Source organism: Pholcus phalangioides, unplaced genomic scaffold, assembly GCF_987345545.1.
Source record: "Pholcus phalangioides strain wild (caught in Gottingen) unplaced genomic scaffold, Ppha-v1.0 ptg000015l_1, whole genome shotgun sequence".
Lineage (NCBI taxonomy): Eukaryota > Metazoa > Arthropoda > Arachnida > Araneae > Pholcidae > Pholcus > Pholcus phalangioides.
Genome location: NW_028301608.1, coordinates 27,837,023 through 27,861,582, shown reverse-complemented (window position 1 = coordinate 27,861,582; position 24,560 = coordinate 27,837,023). Strand labels below are relative to the sequence as shown.

Below are 24,560 nucleotides of genomic sequence, written 5' to 3'. Positions count from 1 at the left end.
CGTTGATCTTTATCTTATTATCAAGGCTTCACATTGGCTTTTTTTACACACGGCTCTTTTACTGGTAACGATTCATTTCTTTATTTTGTTTTCCTTTGCTCGTAATTTCTGGGAGCAGTCGACAATGATTAATATTTTTTTTCTTTAATGTAGAAAATCTCTACCAGCCGCAGGGAGAGGGCCTTGCTGTTGCCAAAAACCCTGCTAAAACTAAACCATTGATTGATTCATTCATTCATTTCTTCTCGTGCCATTTTTGTATTTTATTTAGATTTTCACAATTCAGTTCATTGGTTATAAATTTTTTTTTCTTCGAACGACGCGATGTGTAGATGCAGTTATATGAAATGTTATCAATTCATAATCATTTGTTTAGGACTGGGTACAAGTTGATAGATGGCATTATTCTCGTAAGAAGCTATCGCGCTTCGTAATTATTATTTTTTTCAATTTTAAGGCACAGCTGGCAGTATAATCCCTTTCTGGCGATATGATGGCGACATTTTTTTTCTTTTGCGAAGAAAACGTCTGAGTTGGCGGTTTTCACGCCAAATTAGACTGGTTTGAAAACGTTCGGCAGGAAATTTTTGGGAACAGGTGCTGTATAATCCAGAGATTGGCGATTTCTGGCGACTTTTTTTTCGGCGTCAAACATGTCCGACGACCCGACCAAAAGTCGCCAAGGTCGTTAGACACTGCGGACGCCGAAAAGAAAAAATCGCCAGCATGGAAAACATATTCTACGTATAAAAAAAATTAAAACCCGGACTTTTTCCGGGTATCCAGATTCTTTTAAATAAATAACAGAAATTATATAAAATAAAGAATATTAATAAGAAAAATAAATAAAAATGATACAACCTTACCGGTCGACGAAAATGTAATCCGGTTCGTGTAATCCTAATGCTTGGAATGGAAACAAACATTTGAAAAGACACGCTAAAAACAACTAGCGAAAGGTAATCGCATCGGGATAATCCAAGACAACGACGCTACTGCACAAAGGGAAAAAACGCTGTTATTCGTTTGAATCGCCCGCGTTTTGAGCACCATCTATAATGGATATGGGAACAGCTGTCGTATGGTCCGCCACTTGGCGATTATTTGGCGCCACACATGTCTGATGGCCCGACGAAGAGTCGCCAAGGCCGTCAGACACTACGGACGCCGAAAAAAAAGCGTGCAAAACATAATAGAAACCACCAAGCATAAAAATATAAAAAAATATCAGTTAAAAAAAAATTACACCTGGCCCATTTTTTTAATAATAAAAAGATCGGGGCATAAGGAATTCCGGGCATAAATATTCCATGCATTAAAACTAAAACCCGGACCCTTTTTTTTAAATAAACGGATCCGGGCATGTTGAATAAATAAATAAATATTCTATGCATTAAAACTAAAACCCGGACCCTTTTTTTTAAATAAACGGATCCGGGCATGTTGAATAAATAAATATTTATGCATTAAAATTAAAACCCGGACCCTTTTCTTTAAGTAAACGGGTCCGGGCATGAAAAATTCTGTAGGTTCATTTTAAATAATAAACCGATAAAACCGAAGGCATGGCAATGGATGAATAACTAATAAATACAACGAAATAATAAAATGGTATGATACAACCTGAGCAGTAGATAATCCAAATAACTAGAGCTACAGAAGGGAGGAATAATAATGAGAGAGAGAGAGAGAGACGCGCTGGAAATGGAACAACGGCTGCTTAGAATTTTTGAAAAAACGCGGTGAACAAAAGAAAAATCCTGTTTGTTGAAGCTAGCGCCATCTAGTATCACCCAACGAAACCGGAAAAGTGTTAAAAAATACGGCAACCCAGAGAAGCATTATGACGGTCTTGGCGACTTATCGCGAGAAAAAAGTCGCCAAAGTCGTGGCGGACCATACTGCATCTGTTCCTGGATATGTAATGGAAGCTACCGAGGAACAATCTAGAACAATGACAACCCGGCAAAACAAGTGAAAGCCCCGATCGAAAGAACTGAGAGCACCGGCGTTGGCGACTTATAGCGCCCTTGGCGATCTGGATTATACAGCACCTGTACCGCAAAGAAGTTTTTCTTTTTCACTTCAGTCCCCACCTCATGTTGTGTTTTCTTTCTGACAAGGCAGAAGGGGTAGGGGGCATCTCACCCAACTATGGAAAGCCAAAACTTTTAACCATAATGTCTTTGCCACCCAATAATTGAAAGGACCGTAAAACAAAAACTTGGGAAACTGTCCTAGGCTCTAGATCAGTGGTTTTCAACCTTTATGATACCGCGGCCAATCGGTTATAATATATTCAATGTAGTATAAGGGAAGTAGGATATCCAACACTGTAAGGGAAATGAGAAACCTTAGTCACGAGCTTCGGGCGGAGGCCTTCTGCTATAGAAGGTGTTGCTCTGGCCCGACGGTTGGGATTGGGATGCCGTGAAAAATCTGGTCTGGGACCCATACCTAATTTTTAAAATCATTGTACAAAATTTCGTAGGCACCTATGAACAATTTGTGGTAATGCCGTCTTGACGCATGGGCCAATCCGGGCACGTCACGGAGGCCTTGAATGAAGATAGAGGGCTGAGCAAAATCAATTTGCCTGGGGCCCATGATGGTTTTAAGACGGTGTTGACTCCAGGCCATCTCTGGGCCGTTTTTCCAGGAGAGAGAATGTGTAGCCCTGACTTTCGCAACTTTTCAAAATCAATTTATTCGGTAAAAAAAAACATTTTTTACGAAAAGGTGAAAAGTTGGGCGGGGGGGGAAGAGTTAGTGACTATAACAAGAAGGAGCTATAAGCCACACCTTTACAGGCTAGAATATCGTCAAACTGTAGCTCGCTCGTTGCTTCATAGATGGCAGCACAAGTTCAAATATTTTTGGCTACTTTTGAATAGGATTTTTGCTGGAAATTTTTTAAGTACCTGGCAACTCTGGCCGGTGTAGTCGTCGCCAAGTTTGAAGTGGATACATTTAAAATGGAGGGGCGCAACTATGGGGGAGCAGGCGGGTCTTGTGCCCCGACGCTAGACCCGAGGGGGTGCAAATTTCATTCTGGAACATTACAAGGGGACGTCAAAATGCGTGCTTGCCCCGGGTGACCAAGCATCTAGTTGCGGCCCTGCTTATGGACATCTCTCTTGCCCAGGGGACGTAGCCAGAAATTTCGTTCGGAGGGGGGCAAAGGGATAGAGCAATAGATTTGGCCATCTTTTTTCAGTCATTTTCTCATTTTAGGGGGAAGCAGGACCACAGTCCCCCCCCCCCCCTCCGCTACACTCCCTTGGCGACTTTTTTTTCCGGCACCAAACTGACGAGCCAAGGAAAAGTCAAGGCCGTGATTGACTATGCATGCCAAAAAAAAAAGCGTAGAGAACATAACAAAAGCGAAAACCAACAATAATAGTACAAATATTCACAGTATGAAAAAATAAAACCCGGGCTCTCTTTGAATTAATAAATCGATCTGGGTATCCAGACTCGGGAAAATTCCCTCTTAAATAAAACTACTACTAAAAATAAATATTTTCTATTTTTTTAAAAAAAACCTGAACTCTTTCTTTGAAAAATAAACCGATCCGGGCACAAGAGTCACTCTGGGTATCAGACACGGAACAGCTTCGGTATAAGGGACAGGTTGCGATTTTCTGCGACGACCCCATCAAAAGTCTCCAAGGTCGTTAGACACATTATGGGCGCCGAAAAAAAAAATCGCCAGCATAGAAAATAATGAAAGCAATATGAAAAATATCTGGAAACACGAGAAATGAAAACATAAATAAGATCTGAATTATAAATATGATTTCTGAGTTAATAAATATATGATATGAGGCTGTGGAACGCTATTGACGCTCAAGCAAGCATAAACATGCTAAAACCAACAACCATAATTATAATAAAAATAATTATAAATTAAAACCCGGACTCTTTCCGGGAATCCAGATTCTTATAAATAAACAATGGTCGTGATGTTGTATAAATAAATATATCCTATACATTATTAATTAAAACCTGGACTCTCTTTCCGGGAATCCGGGTTCTTTTAAATAAAATAGGAAAAAAAAATAAAAAGGATGCAGGAGCATCTTGTATCTAGAAAAGAATAAATGTATGAAAATATTAAAGGTACAACCTGAGGGAAGAGATATCCAATACTTAATCCGACCCACACACTACATTATATATATGGAAGGAAGAGAAACTGAACTAATCTCCAACGATTTTTCAAATCATTCAAAACGCTGCGGCTATAAGGTGACGTCATTTGGAAGAAAAATAGAGCGGATGAAGACACGTTTTGAAAATGGCAGTTGAAAGTTTCAAAAGACGCGCTAGAAACAATAGAAAACAACCACCAGCGCCATCTCGCTGTATTTTTTAACAAAGAACATTCTAGAACAACGACAACCCAGCAGGCAACGCGGAACACCACAATGCGCCGGTGCTGGCGACTTATCGTCAGACTTATCCTGTCAGACTATCGACTTATCCTCTTAATCTGTTGGAAACACACAATCCTAGTGAGACAAGACACGTTCAGACAACGGAAAACGAAATGGCGCTATTTCATATACTATTACATGAAAGGAGATGCCATTTGAATTGCCTGCATTACTAGCATTACCTGAAATGTATAATCTAAAAAAATTACATTAACCTAGCATCATTATGTCTGCCTTAGCAACTTACGGCGCCCTTGGCAATCTGGATTATACTGCATCTGTAACAATTCCCTCCTGATATATAAATAAATATTCTCTGGAATATATAATTGAAAAACAGGACTCTTTTAAATAACAACGGTCAGGGCAAAAAAAAAAAAAAAACAGATTGGTCGAAAACAGTCACTGGGTTCAATAAGAACTGATCCTGGAATCAAAACAAAAACAGCTAGTATGCAAAAAATTAAGAATGGAAATATGAATGATAAATGCAACCTGGAGAAATTCTAAACAAGATATCCATCAAGATACTTCACGAAATACTGATTCTGGTCATATCACTGTATTGTAATTTTACTGCCATTAACAAGTGAGGTTGGAAATGAAGGCGCTATCTGTCAGTGGTTGCCTCAACTTCGTTATGGAAAATATCTTGTTTCCCATGTTTAAACCTGGGACCTGACGGCAACCTTTACAGTGGTAGGTGATATAGTATAGTTTCTGAGTATGTGCTCAAGAATTATGGGGGAAAACCTAGCTCTCACACTTAAATCTTGAAAGGCTCGAGACCAGCGGCATCTGTATGCTAGAGATGATACTGTTTGAAGAAATAACCTATAGAAGGAAAACAGCAAATCTACAAGTTGCTGGGAGAAGTGACTATACAATAGCTGTTCTAGCATTGTATTTCATTTGTTTTTAATATTGAAAATGTCTTTTCTTCATTCATTCATTTTTTTTACACATCTTCAGGCATAGATTATGGAGTTGAATGAAAGGGAATATAGACAGCCTTGGGAGTCTGATGAGCATTGGAAATTGCGTAAGGAGTTCTTGGAACGGTATAAAGATGAATTTGATGAAGACAGGCTGTTGTGTCTTGCCCAGGTATACACAAACATGGAACTCTTGAATTGCAGGTAATTAGCGATGATCTTAATCAATGCATGAGAGAAAGAGAACTAGGTATTTTATGTTTATCAAATAAGTATTCAACCCTTCATTCTGAAATGTCTGTGCGAATACCTATGCATTTATGGTAATCATTTTTGCAGTCAAGTTAATCCAACAGTACATATGTACTCCGACTGTTAGGTCCACACACAGTTACACTTCTGGTACAACTCACTAGTTAGTAAATTGCCCATACATGGTGATAGACCCGAGTTGTACTCAGTTCGAAAGAAAAAGTCAAGTTAGTAGCTGAATACAAGATCAGAGCTAATACGAGCATTTCTAAAACTACCTTTGGTTTTCACTATTGGACTTCATGCTGTTGAAAGTGCTCAAACAAGCAGTTGTGTTAATTCCCCCAAAGTGGAATGTTTCAAATTGTTCTGCGATTCACTTCACAATTTTTTTATATTTTGCTTTGGGGTGGGGGGGGGGGGGTTAATACAAGCAACTATTTGCACTCGGTTGAATGAGTTTCCTTTGTAAAATATAAAATATGCCTCAAGGATGGTCCAAAATTATTGAATTTCTAAAAAGTATTGTTTCGCCAATGTAATTACTATAATGCTCTGACTTAAGTCACCTAGCATTTATTTAGTTTCATTCTGATTTTTGTATTCAATTGTATTTCTATATACAAAAACTAGTGAGAGTGTAACTATAAATTATAAATGCTTTTCCTCCAGCTTTCTCTAAGAACTGTCTACTTTCTACCGGTCTGATCTTAGCGACCTTCATGTTATTGGCAACCACCACAAGAGGGGGAAAAAATCCTGTTTTAGAGCAATTGCAGACCTGTCAACTCTCCGGATTTAGGCGGAAGACTCCCGATTTTTCATCCTTTCTCCTGCTCTCCGTATTTGTTTAAATTTCTCCGGAATTTTGCAGTAAATTAGATTTTACGCGAGCTTTCATGTAGTCATGACGTCAATGACTGCCGTCGTCGTTAGGGAAAACACCCATAGAGGACAGCCGTGGTCATTCCCATCGAGCAGCCTTAAAAAAGTCTTGGTGACCGCATTTAAGCAACTGCAAAGACGTGACTTTGTTTTCGTAACGTTTATTGGCGATCATTTATCAGAGGCATGACCTTGGTAGCCGAAATTCCTGTATAATCGTTATTGTATTCCATTAACAGCTGTGCTGTAAACACAAGTTTTTTCATCAGTAGCTTTGTATTTTGAAGTTTTTAAATTGTTTCCTTCAATTAAATATGTCTTCAGAAAGAAAATATAAAACTTTAAGCTATATAAAGCTTTTAAGAGTTCATATACCCAAGATTATCCATCACTGATAGCATCCACGAAAGGAAACTTGTTTTATGAACAGTATATGTAGATGTGATTTCTCTATTCTGCATGGAAAGACTGACATGAAATTATATTCTGCTCGGGGGGAATGCAGAACTTGTCTTGGGGAGGAGGAATGGAACTTTTTCTTAATTTTGATTTTAAAAAAAAATTTTGACACAAAATTTTGTTTAAATATGTTTCCATACATCAGAGTTGTACAAATCCCAGGCACCAGGTCACTATGATGTCTAAAAAATTGGTATTGGTGCCTAAAATTTTATTTGTGTAGTTAGCAGGAGTGGGAACTCTGCGCCAAAACTAATATCTTGCGCCATCCTGCTCCAATAGCGTATTTTCGCATTTTTCTGCGCCAAATAACGAATTTCGCTTCAGTATGCCCGGAATTTCGGAAAGGATGCCAAAAGTTTTTTTGTTCCTGCTAGCCACGAAACGTTTCTTTACGAAAAGAGTGTGTTTTATTCCACTATACTTAAACTATTGGCCCCTGATCGGGCTTTCCATTGCGAAACCCCGATATTGTCCGTGATCGAGGAACTGAAGATGATTTGCAGTGCCTTTCAGCTTTAAAGTGCAAATTCGACCGTTTAAAAAAAAAGTCGTCACTGGAAGCAGCAGAAATTACTGTAGTAGATTGTCATTGCGTTAAATCCCGATGTTTCGTGAAAAAAATTGTCATTCCGGGAGTAAAAAGCGCATGTCCGCCGAATTACGAATGTTAGTTTAGAAACTTTGCCGAATAACGAGCGCTAAATCGACAATGTTGCCGAATAACGAGCGTTAAATCGCCAATGGTGCCGAATAACGAGCGTTAAATCTCCGATCTCGCCAAATAACGAGTGTCAGATCGCCAATCTCGCCAGATAATGAGTGCTGAATGAGAATCGCCAAACATCGAGTTGATACTTCCGAAATTTTCTCCCACTTTGCAACAATTTCTTTCCAAGTATAAAAAAATTAAAAACTTATAAAAATTTTTTTAGCTCATTTGAAGTGCTGCTGTTCAAGGCAGCAAATAGTGTCCTCAGTAAGCAAAAATCATCTTAAATAGACGGGTGCAAAAAATTTTATGACAGCCGCTCTTTCAAACAAGGTGTCAAAAGCCTAAAACACCAAAAACAAAAATCAAGCTGATGAAGAGATGTTTCATAGCAAAAGACAGTGCAGTTTTATTTTGAAAAGGGTTGAGGGTTAACGAAAATATTCTTGTTAATTTCACTGCTCCAATTTATAAATATCTGCTCCGAATCCCACATTTTGCTGCTCCAAAATTGCTCCAAATCCAGAATTTGCTGCTCCAAAATTGCTCAAAATCCAGAATTTGCTGCTCCAAAACTGCTCCGAATCCTGAATTTTGCTGCTCCAAAGCTGCTCTGAAATGGACTTAGTCACTTCCCACCCCTGAGTTAGTGAATTGCTGGCATAGATCAGCACAGAATGTTTAGAATTTATAACAGCGTGTCTGCATTGCCAACATGAAAGAAGGTCATTGCCTTGAAAAATGCAAAAGAAGCATTATTTTGGACCTTTTTCTTTATGTAAAAGTTTTTTCTGGCACCTACATTTTTTTGCAATTTGTCCAGCCCTGCCATACATACCATTCAACTAAACGGGGACATATGGTCATTGCGCTAACATCCTGGTTTTTTCAGATATACTTATAAATCTGTTATTGTTATCAGTTACCCTGAGTCGCAGTGTGATCACATTAAGTGCTGTGCACTGTATTAACTGAGTTCAGTTGTATTAAAGTCTTTAGTGTATAAAGTTTTTGTAACTTATTAGTATGTTTATTGGAATTTTTTTCTGAAACGCAGTTACCCAGAACAAGTGGAACAGCAGGTCAGAGAGTTGGCTGTCAACCTGACACTATGCAAAGAGTTGAAGAACACCGACAAGGATGTCATACACTTCATTAAACCAGAAGAGGATCAAAATCAATCTTACCCACCAAACAAGAAACGTATGTTGTTTTAATTTGAAGCAATAATTGTGTGAATATTGGGACTTTTGTACTTTTTTTTTAACTTGATGGCTAAGCTGTTTTATTTTATTATAGTGATATCTTAATGTAATGTTATGTTACTCTGGGGACCAAGAAAAAATATTGTTGTAGAGCAATGGTTCCCAACTGGAGGTGCGGGAGAGTATTTTTGGGGGTATGCGATGGGAAATGAATTTTTCAATTCCTAAAAAAACATGAATCATACCAATATTTTGAAGCCTCATCTGACTGATGCTGGCAGAAATGTGTCATATGAATTTTGTGTTGCGAAAGGTTCTTTTTCAATTAGCGATGATACTTGTTTTCCATTTTGGTTGAGAAAAATACCCTTTAACTCAACAATTTCGTGGTTTGTTTACATTGGTACCTCGTGTTATTGGCATGTTGCACTTTGATTTGAAACTGTCGTGAACACACATGACTCGGGAAAAACGCCAAAAATTCAGTCAAATGTCAAGGAATTATTAATGTATAGTTGTTGTGGCCAGGGGCTGATCTAGATCTTGCTGTTGGGAGAGGTGATTTTATAAATTGTAGTGACCCTACATCCCACATTTTGTCCCTTTTTTTCCCGGGAAAGTCCCCCTCTTTTTCTTCATCCCAATTTTTCCCGTTTTTTCCTCAAAGTTTCCTTAAACTCATTAACTAACCAAAAATGTTGATGTAGGTAATTTTCAACAGATTGATTGAATGCAATATTATTGTATAGAAGTTACGAAAACTTCATGAATTTTGAGCATTTTTCTGCATTGGATGAGTATTGCATATTTTGCTTGGTGGACACCCCCCCCCCCCCCACCTACCAAAAGATCTGTGCTTGGAGTTAATTAGTGAAGAACTGTTTAATGAATCTTTTTTACGAATCTAAGATGTTAAAAAATAGTAACTTCTGGTTTTGTTTCTGAATTAATTTTCTAAAAAATGAAGCCAGAGTTAAATATTAGTCATAGCTGAAAAGACATTAAAAAATAAGTAAAAGAATTCATAAAAATTAATTATTAGATAATTAATTATTAGACAATCAATTACAGAAAAAACCCGAATTTTCTATCAGATAAAAAAACTTATTCAAGGGGTTGCTGGAAGATAAGTTGCATTGCTCTGGGGGTGCTGGAAGAAAAAAGGTTGGGAACTGTTGTAGAGGGATTATTGTTATATTGAGAGGTGGTAGTTTAACATTAGGCTATAGCCATTTTCAAACAAGACTTGAAAAAATATTGGTGTAGAGGGTTTGTCGTTATATCGAGTAATCATTGTAGCAAGGTTTCACTATATGTGTTCTGGGGCATAAGAGCGGATACAAGCTCTTTGAGCAAGGGAGGTGGAACTCAACCCACACTCGCCTATGTCAATAATACAATTTTTTTAGTGGGGTAGGGGTTAATCGCCTTTTTCACCCTCCCCTATGTATCTGGGGCTATCTAAAAAATATAAATCCAGTAAAATAATTTTCAACAAATTTGAATAACTCTTCATTCACTCAATTGGCATCGACTCAATTGGCATAATTTACCAGACTATTTGTACAAAAGTGGTAGCATCACTTATATATGACTATTAGGAGGAGGAAGCGCGTAAGTATATGACAGGGCAAGAAGAGGGATCTAAATGAAGGGCCAAGTAAGGAAGCTAAATAAGTGGCCTGGGGGTAACAGGACCCACAGTTAAATGTTTTCTGGGGCAAGGGAACTAAGTGGGGATAAATGGTGGGCAAGGGAACTAAGTGGGGATAAATGGTGGGCAAGGGAACTAAGTGGGGAGATTGTGGCAAAGGTTTAACTGCTGAGAAAGTGATAGCATAGCTGCCAAATCACACAGATTTTCGGGGATGCTCCTGAATTTCAACCATGGCTGAAATCCCTACTTTTTTCTCTTTTTGGGAAGGAGAGGGGAATGTTATTCTAAAAAAAAAATTACCTGAAAAATGTCTCTTGTGTCTCACCCAAAATGGCATCACATGCTTTTAGTAAATTGGCTGTGCACCAAATCACAAGAAAATGTTTTGTTTCGGTGGGAAAACAACAAATAGCCATCATCAGTTCAGTCTCTACAGTCGAATCACTGAGATGACCCATGTCCTGGATGGCCATATGTCCCATTTGGTCAATGCCTCTAGATAGAGTAAATATTTGCGAAAAATTTTACTACTTTTGCTAAAGCCTCCTAGATAAAGAATATCCTAGGAGGGGCCATGAATTTACCTTACTTATTTACGACTTACTAATTGACTAGCACAATGTCACATTTTCAGAAAGGAAATATCCATACTATCTTACTCTTGTAAATGAAAAATCCAGTGTTTAAAAAAAATCTTTTATTCATCTGTAAACAAAAATCAAAAAATCCAAGCAAAACTCTCCCTCGTTCTCCAAAGTTGGCAGTTATGTAAAAGTGATATCCAAGCTTTTTTCTCTCCTCCTATCAAATTTTTTTCAAAATAATTATAAAATCTTCTTTTTTTTTTCAATTGCAGGACAGTACTAAACAAAAAGATATTCCTTAACAAGAAAAACATCAAGCTTGTCAAGATTCCATCACAATTCATTATTGCCCTGTAGCGGTCTTATTATCATCCACACATTTTGGGATGTACAATGTCTAAGATATCATAAATTTCAAGAACTCGCTGTAACATTTTCCACTATAATAAAGTCAAGTTTAAAAACTATTGCTGTGGTCATAGCTTTTTTTTCACTGTAGTCAATTGTATCAAGCAGGGATGTAGGCACTAGGGTCCAGTGCAGAAATGATTGCAGCACTCCTTCCAAAAACATAATTTTTAATAATTCCTTAAATTATTAAAATTTTCATGGGGGAAAAATGTGTGTTAGTGTATCACCATAAGAGGGGGGAACTGTCACACAACTTCTAAGGGCAACTCTCGCATAAAGTTCTCACATTGAGGCAAAATCATAAGGGATATCTTGAAAAATATCATTTTGTTGCTTGTAACTTGGTTTTTTTTTTCCCCATTCTATCTTTATATCATTTTGGGATGCAATCATGCCATAGTATTTTTTCTTTTTTTGAATTAAAAATTTGTGTTGGTAATAGTTTATATCAATCGCTACTGTGGCATGTCCTGTGCATAAACTAAAATAGGCTTGAGAGTGTGGTAGCTTAGGTCGATAAGATGCTCACCTAAAGTACCAAAGAATGATTAGAGGTCACAAATTAGATACTCAATTCCTCCTTGTCAGAATTCTTCCTGATTTGGTGGTACAACAGAAACGGTGACATGACCACAGAAAAAGAATGCTACCTGAGGGCGACCCCCCTTCCCCTACTCAGGGGTTAGCGCACCAACCTCTCAGCGAGATATGTTATTGAACCAAACTGTGCTATTCGGAATCTGCAATAAACTAGGTCCCAGTCTAGTTTGCCCTCATTTGCAGACACTGACCATTTGGGTGCAGTAAAAATTATCTGATGATAGACTTGGTGGTCTGGAAATTCAGGAACCATGCTGATGACTCCAATACATATATACACATTTTTTTGCTTGTCTGCTCACATCTCTGAAGCTGGGGTGGCATTGCTCCTCCATGTGCCCTGTATCATCGCTCATGGTCCTGTGGTACATAAGGGTTCACATTACAAAAGTATTCTGGTTCAATCTACATAATTGTGCACAGTGATATGACTTTTATCTTGAAGACTGCAGGCGAGCCAGCTGCTTCTTCAGAAGTTTCTTCACATAGATCAGCAACTTTTTAGAAATGCGTTAGAAATGAGTTGTACATTTCAAGGGATAAGTTGCATCATATATAATAAATAAAAATAGCAAGTTAAAAGAAAATTAAGTGCAACAGTGAAATTTCTTATTAGCCAAGCCTTTTTTTTACAATATTGTCCAAAATGATAGCATCTTTGACTTTTCTTGGATTTGGTGATCTTTTTCCATGTTGGTAGGCATGCCCACACAAACTCATAACTTGTTGTCGTCAGACTTCAATTTAGTAACCACCGTATGGAAAAAGACTGAATACCAATAAAAATACCAATTTTTTTTACTCATTTGCCACCTCAAATTTGTTAAACTTTTACATCAGCTCTTCTCAAACTTTTGGGACCTACACCTTCGTCTGCTGTATATATAATTCATCAGCTTTCTAGAATATATTCCAGTAGATTTTCTGCATCCATGAAACAACCACTTTGAAGCACTGAGAACAGGAATCTATATATATATAAAATTGATTTTCTGTCTGTGTGTGTGTGTATATGTTCTCTATACAAATCTACAATTTTAGATCGATCGTCGCCAAATTTTGCATATATACCAAATGGGACCCGACTTGAACGATAGGCTACTTTAAAATTTCGTCAGAGCAGGACAAATGCCCCAAATGGGCAAAAAAATTGTCAGGCAACTATGGTTTTTGGGCCTCAACAATCACTTTCCGAACGTGTACTTTGGTTACCATGGTTCCCTAGCGATGCGTTTCAGACGCCATACAATAAGAGTGTATATGCCTTTACAACGGTTTGTCACTTCTTTAATCCTGTTAGTATGTGTATATGTATAATAGTTTATGCCTTTATAATGGTTTGCCACATTTTCAATACTCTCAGTAATGAGGCTTTTTGAATAGACGTCATAATCATCATCAGCATCACTTTGAGGGTCAGGAAAAGGGTAATCCTCATAGAAATCAGTGTTAAAACTGCCGATTTTACTGTAGAAATGCTGAAATTCGGTAGGGTTTTCTGTCATCTCAATAATTGTAAAAATTGTATCGAATTCTCGATTTCTAAAATATATATTGAGTTCGCTTAGAGATATACGAAGCCCAGGAGATTAAATATGAACTAATTAGCCATACCTACTTTTGAGTTGGATATTCATGCAATAACATTAGTTTCAACTTTTTTATTTATATCTTCTCAAGCATGAAAATTTGTCTCTGTATTGTCTTTTAATATTCAACTGCATGAAGTCATATAGTTTAGGATTATTTAAAATTAGTTATGGGCCGATAGAGTACATCGAAGTAATTTCACGGCTTTAATTAAGTATTTTTTGAAGCAGAAATAAGCAGATTGATAACTTGAAGTTCAGGGGGGGGGGGGAGACGAAATACCTTGCACCCCTTAAAAAAGGTGAAAATATATATTAATTTGTACGTTTCTTTAAATCTAGATTCGTCTATTTTGCAGGGAGTCTCCATATTGGTTCACTTAGACAAAGTTTGCGTGTCCCTCAAAGAAATAGGGAGATATCACGTGATCCAAAAAGCCTCATTAAAGAAAACCCGGGCAGCGCCGGGTGTTATAGCTAGTACATCAATATTGTCGTCATGCTGCAACACCCTTGAAAAATGCTGGCGACACCCAGTGTTATTAGAAAAAATTATTTTGAAGAGTTAGTCCTGGATTTTCTGTATCTGCAAAGGAGACCTACAAATGCAGTGCAGACTGTAATGAATGCTAAATTTTAGCACACCATCATGATTTTGATAAACTTTTGTCTCTTCTAACACAAAGCAGCATTATATTTTCCCGAAACTTGTATATTCTCATATGAACTTTGAGTCATATTTCACTTCTCTGTAAAATTGGAGTGTTTTTGTTAAAAGAGTGTTTATTTTATTTCATGAAAAACAAAAAATAATTATTAAAACAAAAATTTGATGGAATATTTTCACTCAACATAATTAGTGAAACTTAACAGGTAAAATTGAATTTTGATGCATATTGGGGAACTGGGGAATACTGACGACACGTTCCAGGAGCCATATCGCACTTTGAGAACCACTACTGTACGTAATGATAACCTGAGACGTTGCTGTGTCAAGTCCCCATCTCCCAGACTGGAAAAGTTCTCAAATCTCTCTGATTTTTACTGTAATCAAGGAAGCACCCACCCCCCCACAATTGCTCATTAAAATTTTAACATTTGGATTACTCCTGGATTTTCTGTATCTGCAAAGGAGACCTGCAAATACAGTGCAGACTGTAATGAATGCTAGATTTTAGCACACCATCATGATTTTGATAAACTTTTGTCTCTTCTAACACAAAGTAGCATTATATTTTCCCGAAACTTGCATATTCTCATATGAACTTTGAGTCACCCTAACCAAAGGCCTAACACATTACACATATACAGGGCCGGAACTAGAGGGGGCAACCGCCCCGAGTGGCAGGTTTTAGGTGGGAACAAAGTACACATAACAAAATTATCTAATTTTAAAGTTGTGGGGGTGGCAAAAATCTTAGTTATGGCCCTGAACATTTATAATGGAATTTAACAGTTTAGCCTTATGCATGGGGTTATCATAGATATTACGTTTCTTTTATGGAACAACTTTCCCTCATTTACAGCGGTTCCAATTTTATTCACTGTAGAGTTCTTTTATTTCTTAATATATGCAGGGGGGATGCCTTAAGTCGGCTGCAAATTACTGGCGAACTGTTGATCCTAGAGGCATACTTCCAATATGAAAAAGTATTCAAATAACGTCATTGAATATTAAAAGTGTTTGTATAGTTATTGAAACGTCATAGTTATTGACCTCAGATACGTCATTGATACTAAAAGTGCTTAAAACCTTTATACATAGACTGGTGTTCGAAACATTTGGGATTCGGAGAAAATTACAGGAGAATCTCTCACATGATATAGATGGACACTTCCCCATAACCAAAACCTGTTTCGTTAGGATGGATACTTTTCAGAGTTCTTTTAAACAAATTTCATTCCCCATTAACAGAGTTTTGGTCCCATAGGTGCCCACTTTTGAGGTGTTCCATATTTAATGATATTTCAAAACTTCTTTTTTTTTAACACAAACTTTCAACACCTACAGCTTCTCCTTTGCGTGTGCAATCATGTGTGGACAGTACACTCATGAAAGTTATAATTGTAAAAATTGCATAAACTCAGTACTTCTAACGGCTAAGTGGGTACGTTTCTATATCTTCGAAATGAGATATTGCACAGTTTGTGATTTATTCGTTTAGGTGTTTGAAATTATTCATGACTGACTCATTTTTTTTACATCTGTTATACTTTTACTGTTTTGTACTTAAAAAGAATTTTCTTTTTCAGTCAAATTTCAAAGACAGGTGTTTGTTCGAAGTTCAGAGAAGACTCAAGAAAATGAACTCCTGTCACTTTCAAACACTCCAACAGTAAAAGTCGAAATTGAAGAGCAGGATGCTCAAGTGATAGATGTTAAAATTGAAAAACAAATTGAGCCTGATTTGAATCCACAATGTATAAATGAGGCAAAAACCACAGGCGCAATCAAAGAAACAAAGAATTGTGTAATAGATGAATACTTATTGGCGGATTTTCAAAATATGAGCAATTACATTAAAAGTTGTTTCTCCACCACAAAAAATTATAAGAAATGCATAAATCTTGCTAGTGGCAGAATGGGATTAGCTCCGATTCAGTACCAATGCAAAACTATCCCAAAAGAAAACTGTAAAGAACTTCATTCTTGTACCTTATTAATACGAAATGTTATTGTCTCGGAAGCTGTCACTATAAACAAAGATAGAGCACGGGTAGAAGCTATTGAGCAGGCATACAGGTTGTTCATGAATGAATTTGTCTGTATTAGCAAAAGTGACTCTGGCACATTGTATTTAAAACCCAGTAATGTTCAAGTTGCTGATAAGGATATCTTATCTGCTGTGTTCGCATCCAAGATGAAGAAAATGAAGCCCAACAAAGAAGTTATAAAAGAAATCAAGCAAGAGGAGAAAAAAAAATTTGACATAGCTAAACCAGAATCGGTCGAGCAGTCGTCAAAATTGACATCTCCTCTAAGCGTAGACGTTCAGCTACCACCAGATACCAAAATCTTGCACCTGATAGAGGATCTGCATCAACTGTTTCCTGTGCCATATCCTAGTCCTGATTGCCCTGCCTTTGTGCTATTTGACAACACTGAAACTAACAGAGCAGAGCATTCATACAGTATGTTGTCGGAATCTGCTAGTTTCTCCCGCATCCCATTAAATATGGAAGTACAACTTTTCTCGAGTAAACCTAACAATTATTATTGGTGAGTAATTTTTTTGAATTTTTTAAAGCAACTATTCTATACAGTGGAACTTAGGTTTATGAGCATAATTAGTTTCGTGAACATGCATGTAATCCAACCACTCATATATTGAATCCAACTTCTCCCATATAGGATATAATGTTAACTCTGGTGATTCATTCCACACAGCTATTCATTCACGTAAAAATGGCTGATAAAAACAGTATTTAAACGTATACATGGAACCCCAGGATTTTTTGGGTTTAAAATTTGGAAAAGGTTTCCATCAAAGATATATTTTTTTAATATCTTAAAAGTAAAAAAACATTTTTTTATTCATCATAGAAACCCTCATTAAATTCCTCATCACTCTCATCTGATGCATCACAATTAGCTACATAAATTAGTTCAAGGGTTCTGAAACTGTGCAGCGCAGTGCCCTGGTGTGCCTCCAACTTTTGCCAAGAGCATTGCTAAGCGTTGACCCTGACAACGTTTTTCAAAAATATTCTTCATTAAACAGCTCTTGGGAGCCGGTGGAGCTCACGGATAAACATTGAATAGAGGAAGGGGGCACAGCAGGAGGAAAAAGTTTGAGCACCCCCGAACTAGTTGATTATCATCATCAGAGTTGTTCTCATCGTAAATTGCAAGGTATTGAGTAATTTGTTAATATCTATAATACTATCCATGTATAAGAAACCCCTCCCCTATTTTTGGCAAAAAGGGGGTTCCTTCTACATGTTAAAATTGGTAATATAAAATTTAAGGGGCTGTGGGGACAAAAGAAAAAGTTTTAAAGAAAAATATACTGTATATGCTCTTGTATATGCTGACTCTTCACTTTAGGACCACCAAAACTGCAATAAAAAACCCGTGTACAAGCCAACCTTCGAAAATCATCTCATTTTTTAGTGGAGGAAAAGTTCTTATATTTTCATACAAAAATTACAATGAAAAATTATTCACACTTTTCATTTCTTTTTCTGATTCTCCAAGCTCTATATTGGAAAAGCAAAGTTATCATACATTGTGGCATTTTTGTTTTCATCTCCAACTGTGGTGTTATCACCGTCACTACTTTCAAAGAGGAAGTGGTCTTCAGTTCTGTTCATCGCATTGCTAATACAACACTTTTTATAGTGTTTGATGATGATTTCAATGGAAATAGAATTCCCACACCTCATGAACCCAATGACATACTGGGCCAATGTCAGTTTCTTTAAGACACCGCCTTTTGTTGTTCCCATATCTTCAGAGCTATAATATTGGAGCTATGATATTTATCTCTCGGTCCATAAAATTCCTTGAATCTTTAAAAGGCTTCTTGATGCTCATATCTAAAGGCTATAAAATTTACATTAGTCCAAGTTATCAAAGCCAACAACATTTTTGATTTCTTTGCTTTGGCTTTAGCATCATCAGTTCTGTAGGGTTTGAACATAGCCACAAAAACTACTCTCTTGATTAATGACACCATCTGAAGTAGTCCAGTGATGTAGTGGATTTTCAAGCTAGCGGTGTGGATTCCATATAGCTATCGGATTTGGTGAGTGGGGGTTGATACTTTCTTATTAAAACTGACTCATCTAAGAGTCAACCCCTTCCCAAATTGAGTGACAAAATATTCAACAAAAAAACTTGGCTTATACATGGTAATATGTAGGGTAATTTAAATATATGCTTTGATTATCTTTCTATTTCTTACAACATATTATTTACCTATTTATTAAAATTTTAATCTATTGAATTTTTTTTTTTAGAATTTGTGATACATTAGTGCAAAATTATGTTGAATTTTGGTAAAAATTATAGTACGTCATCCATCAGTTTTTGTTTTATTTTTCAGTGTTACTAGTTGTCTTTTTTTTATCTGTAGTTGTAGCATACATGTGAATAATAACCTTGCATGCCAAGCATCTGGAAACTCGAAGCAAGATGCCAAAAGAGCTGCTTGCGATGCTTTACTAGACTTCTTTAGGAAAAAGTGTTATACGATAAAGGTGAAACTTTCTTTCTGAAAGTTTAGGTTATTTTGAACTACTTGGCTCCCAAGAAATTTGGCTTGGCCCTAATTTTTTTAATTTGTCGGTGTATATCTTGGAATGGTGTCGATTTTCATTGTAGTTTTATATTTTTTTTTTATCTGGCCTGTAATTTGAATTGCTATCTTCCCACAGGCCAAAAATTTTCTACATCGAGAAGGAGGTTTCAAAGTGACCCGGGATTTACTGCTGAACAACAACTCTGCTATAAATGATTTTTCACTCTCAAGCGGAAATGTTGGACACAAGATGCTACAGATGATGGGATGGTCTGGTGGAGGCATAGGAAGAGGTCAATCTGGAATCCTCGAACCAATCATGTATAGTATACGAGCTTTTTCTATGCACATATATATAGTACAGTAAAACCTGCCTTTAACAGAATCGTGAGGAATCAAGATTTTTTTTGGTGAACACAGGTTTCTGCTTTTCATAGGCTCAGTTGACATAATGTGTAAATTATGCAACGATTTAGTATGTAATTAAAAACTATAAATGCAATCAGTATACATAATTTACTCTATATTTACTAAATTTTTCTAACTTGATACAATACATTGTTCATTCATAATACATACATATTTACTTTATTACTTTAAAATTACAGTATACAGCCAGTGGCCAAAAAATTTGAAACACCCTGTTACTCACCACTAATATCGTGTGGGATCTCCTCTGGCTTTGATGACAGCAGATATTCTTCTTGGCATGGACTCTACAAGTGGCTGAAACTGTTGAGAAGGAATACTAGCCCATGCAAACAAAATAGTAGCTCTTAATTCCCTGAGATTAGAAGGTGGTGTTTTGGAGCTTTTAACAGACCTTTTAACCTCTCATCTCACAAATTCTCAAATCGGGTTAACTGAGGGGGATGACGTCAAAACAATTGAAACTCTCAGTAATGTTCCTCAAACCAATTTGAGATAATTCCAGCCCTGTGGGAGGGTGCATTGTCCTCCTGGGAATAGCCATCATCATCATCATCAGAAAACATTATGGCGGTAAACGGGTGCACATGGTCAGCAATAATGTGGACTCTTGTTGGTCACTGGCTTTTAAAACCAATTCATTTTAAGATCCGTTTTGTAGAGCATACTTGGTATGCTTTGTGATGATCCCGAGTTGTTTTGCTGCCCTGCAATTTGTTGTGTTGTAGCTCTTCTGTTGCTGCATACAATGCATGTCAGTCGTTTGGCATCTCTTTTGTTCACAAGCGATTCCCTGCCCACTATTCTGCTTACCTCCAGAAGTTTTTTGGCTTAGCTGCCATTCTTTGAAGACTCAAGATACTGTTATATGAAAAAAGCCAAGAAAAGCTAGCCACCTCATATGGGAACCCCCCCCCCCCTTCTGGCACTCACAATCATGCCACGTTCAAAGTCACTCAAATTTCTTGTTTGTCAAATCCATGAGCAGGCAAATTGCAACATTAACTGGTGCTTTTGACCAGAAGAAAGCTTTTTATCAGCAAATCCGGTTTATTATGTCCCTCGATGAGAATAAATATTTTCCGAAAGATTATTCTCGAGAATTTTACATCTTTAGCAGTTGCATTGAAAAAGCATCATTTTAGAAAATAATAAGATTGCAGTAATTAATTACAATTACGCAGAATTCTCTGATATCGAGGTCAGAGTGAAACAATTTTGGCATATGAAAACACAGATCTTCTACATGTCTTTACAAAAAAAAGCTGTCATTGAGTTTGGACGTTGTATTGGATTAAATGTTGTTATATTGGATGAAAAATATCATCAGGAAAGAATTTGGGACTTATCATACTGATTGTTATAATGAAATGGTCACAATAACATGATCTTCATAATGAAAGTTGGCTGTATAATTAAAGAGCGATTTCAAAATTTTATGCAGAGAAGTTATCAAATGACATCATTCTGGAGTCTCTTCATTGACGATAGGGTAATATGCATACCAAATGTACATGTCTTATGTACGTTATACTATGCATTAAATTAACATACATATGCAGGGTAATTAATTAAATTGCCCTTATTAAATATTTTAAATGTATAGGTGTTCATAGCTTTATGCAATTTTTATTGGTTCTATTAAATAATCATTTAAAAGGAGTTGAATTTAACATGGGTAAGATAGAAATTGTGGGGGTTAGAATTTTTTGTTTATTGCTCCAGAACAGTGTTTCCCAAAGTGGGCAATGGGTTCACTTGAGTCGGGAGCGATGAGAGAAAAAGTTTGGGAAACTATGCTCCAGGAGAATGAATTTAATAAACCTTTCCACTCCTGACTGTCAGATGACACTCAGGTGGATGATCAAGGGACTGGTTCAGGTTAGCGTTTATCTTTACTCCCCTGAAAAGTCTGGGATGATAGACAATTCATTTTTTTAAAGAAATTGATTAGATGCAGCTGACTTCTGAATATCTCTTGCAAATGTGACAGTTCTACTCCCATAAGTATTATTTTCTTCAGTTATAATTCTGATGGCATTGTTCGGGAGGAGGGGCCCTTTGGCTGCACAGGGTGAGCGTGAGGCGCTAAATCAGGGGTAAGGAAAAAATAATTGTAGAAAATTTGGAAAAGACATCATGTCAATGAAATTCAAAGTATGAATGTATTGGATGGATTCATTTATGTACGTCATTTGTAATTTTTAGCATTTTAGAAATTGAAGACTGAAATTAGAAAACGCACTAAGTGCCATATTGCAAATTTTACAGGAGAGCGAAAAATAAGTTAGCTCCTCGCTGTATTTATGTGACTGGCGACATTCACAAACACATTTTTCAACTACTTAGAGTGAATTGGAACACACATTGTTTCCCAAGTTGAAAACTTTGGTATTTACTATATTTTGTTGCTGGAAAAAAATTGGTACTTACTGCATTTTCCATTCAGTCCTCAATTGAATCATATGAAATGTGGAATACCTGTGCAGATGTGTTTGTATTGTATTCTTGACTTCTTTATTGTGGTAAATTTTTAATATTTCTGATTATATCTTAGATCTGATTGCAACCCATTCCAATATAAACTTAGTTGTAACGACACCTCAGTTATAACATCAATAATTGGTGGTCTGGGGCTGATCCCCATAGAGCAGGAGTTCTCAAACTGTGCGCCGTGCCACCCTGTAGTGGTGCCAACCTTTGTCGAAAAGTAGGTTTTTTAGAAGAAATTCTTTGTTAAACTGCTCTGGGGAACCATGAATAAGTGTTGATTAGAGTAAAAGGGGCACCGCTGGTGAAGAAAGTTATAGAACTCCTGCAATACAGAATAATGTTGAGGAAATTTATATTGTCGATGAAAAAGGCGTGCAAACACGGATATAACAACACATTTTTCATCGTTTATGCCATTTTTGATGTGACAAGGGGAAAAAATATTTTAAGTTTAGGGCTTTCGACATGTTTTTAATTCATATGGCCTGTATATGTGACATTGTTGTATTTTTCTGCAATTTCATCTTTTCTGACTATTTTCATTACAAAAAATGTCCAATTTTTCCTAATTTTTTGATGAAATTTACTGTAATTATTAATCTTTACTGAAATCAGAGATGAAGGTATTTTGTATAATTTTTTAATTTAGTATAAATGCATATGACTATAAATTCATCTCACTTATTTCCCATGTTAATTTTCTTTTCAGTGAAATACATTTTGAATCACTGCATATTTTCTATCACTGTATTTATCGCCAAGGGTTATTTGTTTGCCGTATTTGGCAGTTTCTCTGACAGTTGGTAATACTTTTGGGGAGAATTGGTGATATCTCATATTTATGACCCTACTTTCCTGTTTTCTCTTGATCAAATATAGCCACCCTAATCATAATGGAATAACAACTTCTTCACAGCATTTTATTACATCAGATTACATTTTTCATCAACAAAGGGCTTGAAAATGGCAACCTCAGTTGTAACAGCAAAAATTCACATCATCTTTGACATTTTTATAATGAATTTTGATTTTTATCTTTGAAAAAGAGGAATATTACATAGGCAAATAAATTTTTCTTTCTTCCAGAGCTGATACTTCTCATGGTAGAGGTGAAGGACTAGGATTTTCAAAACAATCTGGAGGTCTGCTTTCTAAAGTCGAAAAATTTCTCCAGCAGTACATTGCTACTAACATGACAACAGATCTCATATTCGAAGCAGAATACACCAAGGAAGAACGAAAAAAAATTCATGTGTAAGACACCATAAGCGCATAAGCAGCATTTATTTGCAGCCTTTAAGTCCTAATTTTTTTTTTTTTTTTGGACAACCTTAATAATTGATTGCAAAATTTTAAATTTTAGTGTAAATTCTATATAGTGATATCTGCTATATAACAGTAATCAAAGATTGATATAATCTTACTTGGTATAAGCACTTAATTTCTGAAATTTCATTTTTTGGACTTGAAAACAGATTTAGCAAGTGACTGAATTAGGAGCATCTTTGCTGAAATGCTCCTATGACTAGAACCTGGTTTATATGCACTTAAATTTGTGTGTGTAAATCGTGTTCTAAAAATAAATTTTGCACTGAGAAATTCCCAAAATATGTACTAAAGAACAGAAATTTTTTTGACGAAAAAAATTAAATACTCACAAAAAAGCAAATATGTTTTTAAATACCTATCAGCTGATAGGTATTAGGGCCATATATGGCCCTAATTTTCTCTTGTGATTGTCTCCTTCACTGTATGCATAACATTCAAATTCACCTTTTTTCCCCTGTTCAACAACCAAATATTTTTCATAAAGCAAGTAGCTACTTAATGTTCAGAATCAATTGATAATAAATTTGATCGATATTTTAAATTTCAGTGATAAAACTTATTTAATATTGTATATATTTGCATGAATTTGGAGAATAGTATACATATATTTTTTCTTTTAATCATGAAAATTCTCATTTTGTATATTTTTTTTTCTTTACTCAGAAAAGCTGAAAAGTTGGGTTTGAAAAGCACCAGCAGAGGGCCAAATCACAGCAGGCAAATAATCATTGGTCGGAAGTACACGATGAACCATCTGTTTCAGATGCTGATACGGAATCAACCTAATGAGAAGTACCATCTTATATCACCAGAAGATTCAAGCATGCGATGAAACATGTGTAAATATGTCATTTTTTCATGCAAAATACTAGCTGTTCCACTCGATGTAGCCATATCATCATATAGCCATCGGTTTTATCCCCATCAGTAAAAATCATTATTGCAGCTATGTTTCATTCCATTCATGTATTAAGTGAATAGAAAAAATTAATTTGATGTAGACAAGTCCATGTGTGTAATGATGTTGCGTGAGACCATGGAAAATGTTCACCATAATCTCTCTTCTACATATTCCAACTCAGTTCATACGAGTAGCAAAAAATTTGGCACTTGCTTGTATTAGCCATTACTCATAAAATCTGTGAAGAATTGAAATTTCTTGAGTAATATCCAATCCGAACAAGTGCTAGGTTTTCACTATAAGAACATGTCTGGTCTCGTGGCATCATAATACATATTTTAAAGTTATAATGAACATTGAGCAAAACATGGGGTAGGTGGAAAACAGAATATGCATTTGTTCTCATCCATTTCTGGGATGAAAAAAATTAAAACAGA

The 24,560-nt window shown here is 36.3% G+C and overlaps 1 protein-coding gene across 3 annotated transcripts; it reads left to right on the top strand.

Annotated features, from left to right (window-relative positions):
• LOC149075768 (uncharacterized) lies at window positions 1-24,167 on the top strand. Of its 3 annotated transcripts, XM_089243272.1 has the most exons (9): window positions 1-64; window positions 5,412-5,578; window positions 8,740-8,885; window positions 15,982-16,948; window positions 18,807-18,930; window positions 19,108-19,292; window positions 21,958-22,110; window positions 22,980-23,147; window positions 23,886-24,167. In XM_089243272.1, exons 2-9 carry the CDS (start codon window positions 5,421-5,423, stop codon window positions 24,052-24,054), a joined length of 2,070 nt encoding a protein of 689 aa, XP_089099398.1. In that variant the 5' UTR covers window positions 1-64; window positions 5,412-5,420; the 3' UTR covers window positions 24,055-24,167. The 3 variants fall into 3 exon arrangements, with proteins under 3 accessions (XP_089099398.1, XP_089099399.1, XP_089099400.1); XM_089243273.1 differs by lacking the exon at window positions 21,958-22,110; XM_089243274.1 differs by lacking the exon at window positions 21,958-22,110 and having other exon boundaries at window positions 2-64; window positions 5,412-5,546.
• Window positions 24,168-24,560: the final 393 nt, after the last annotated feature.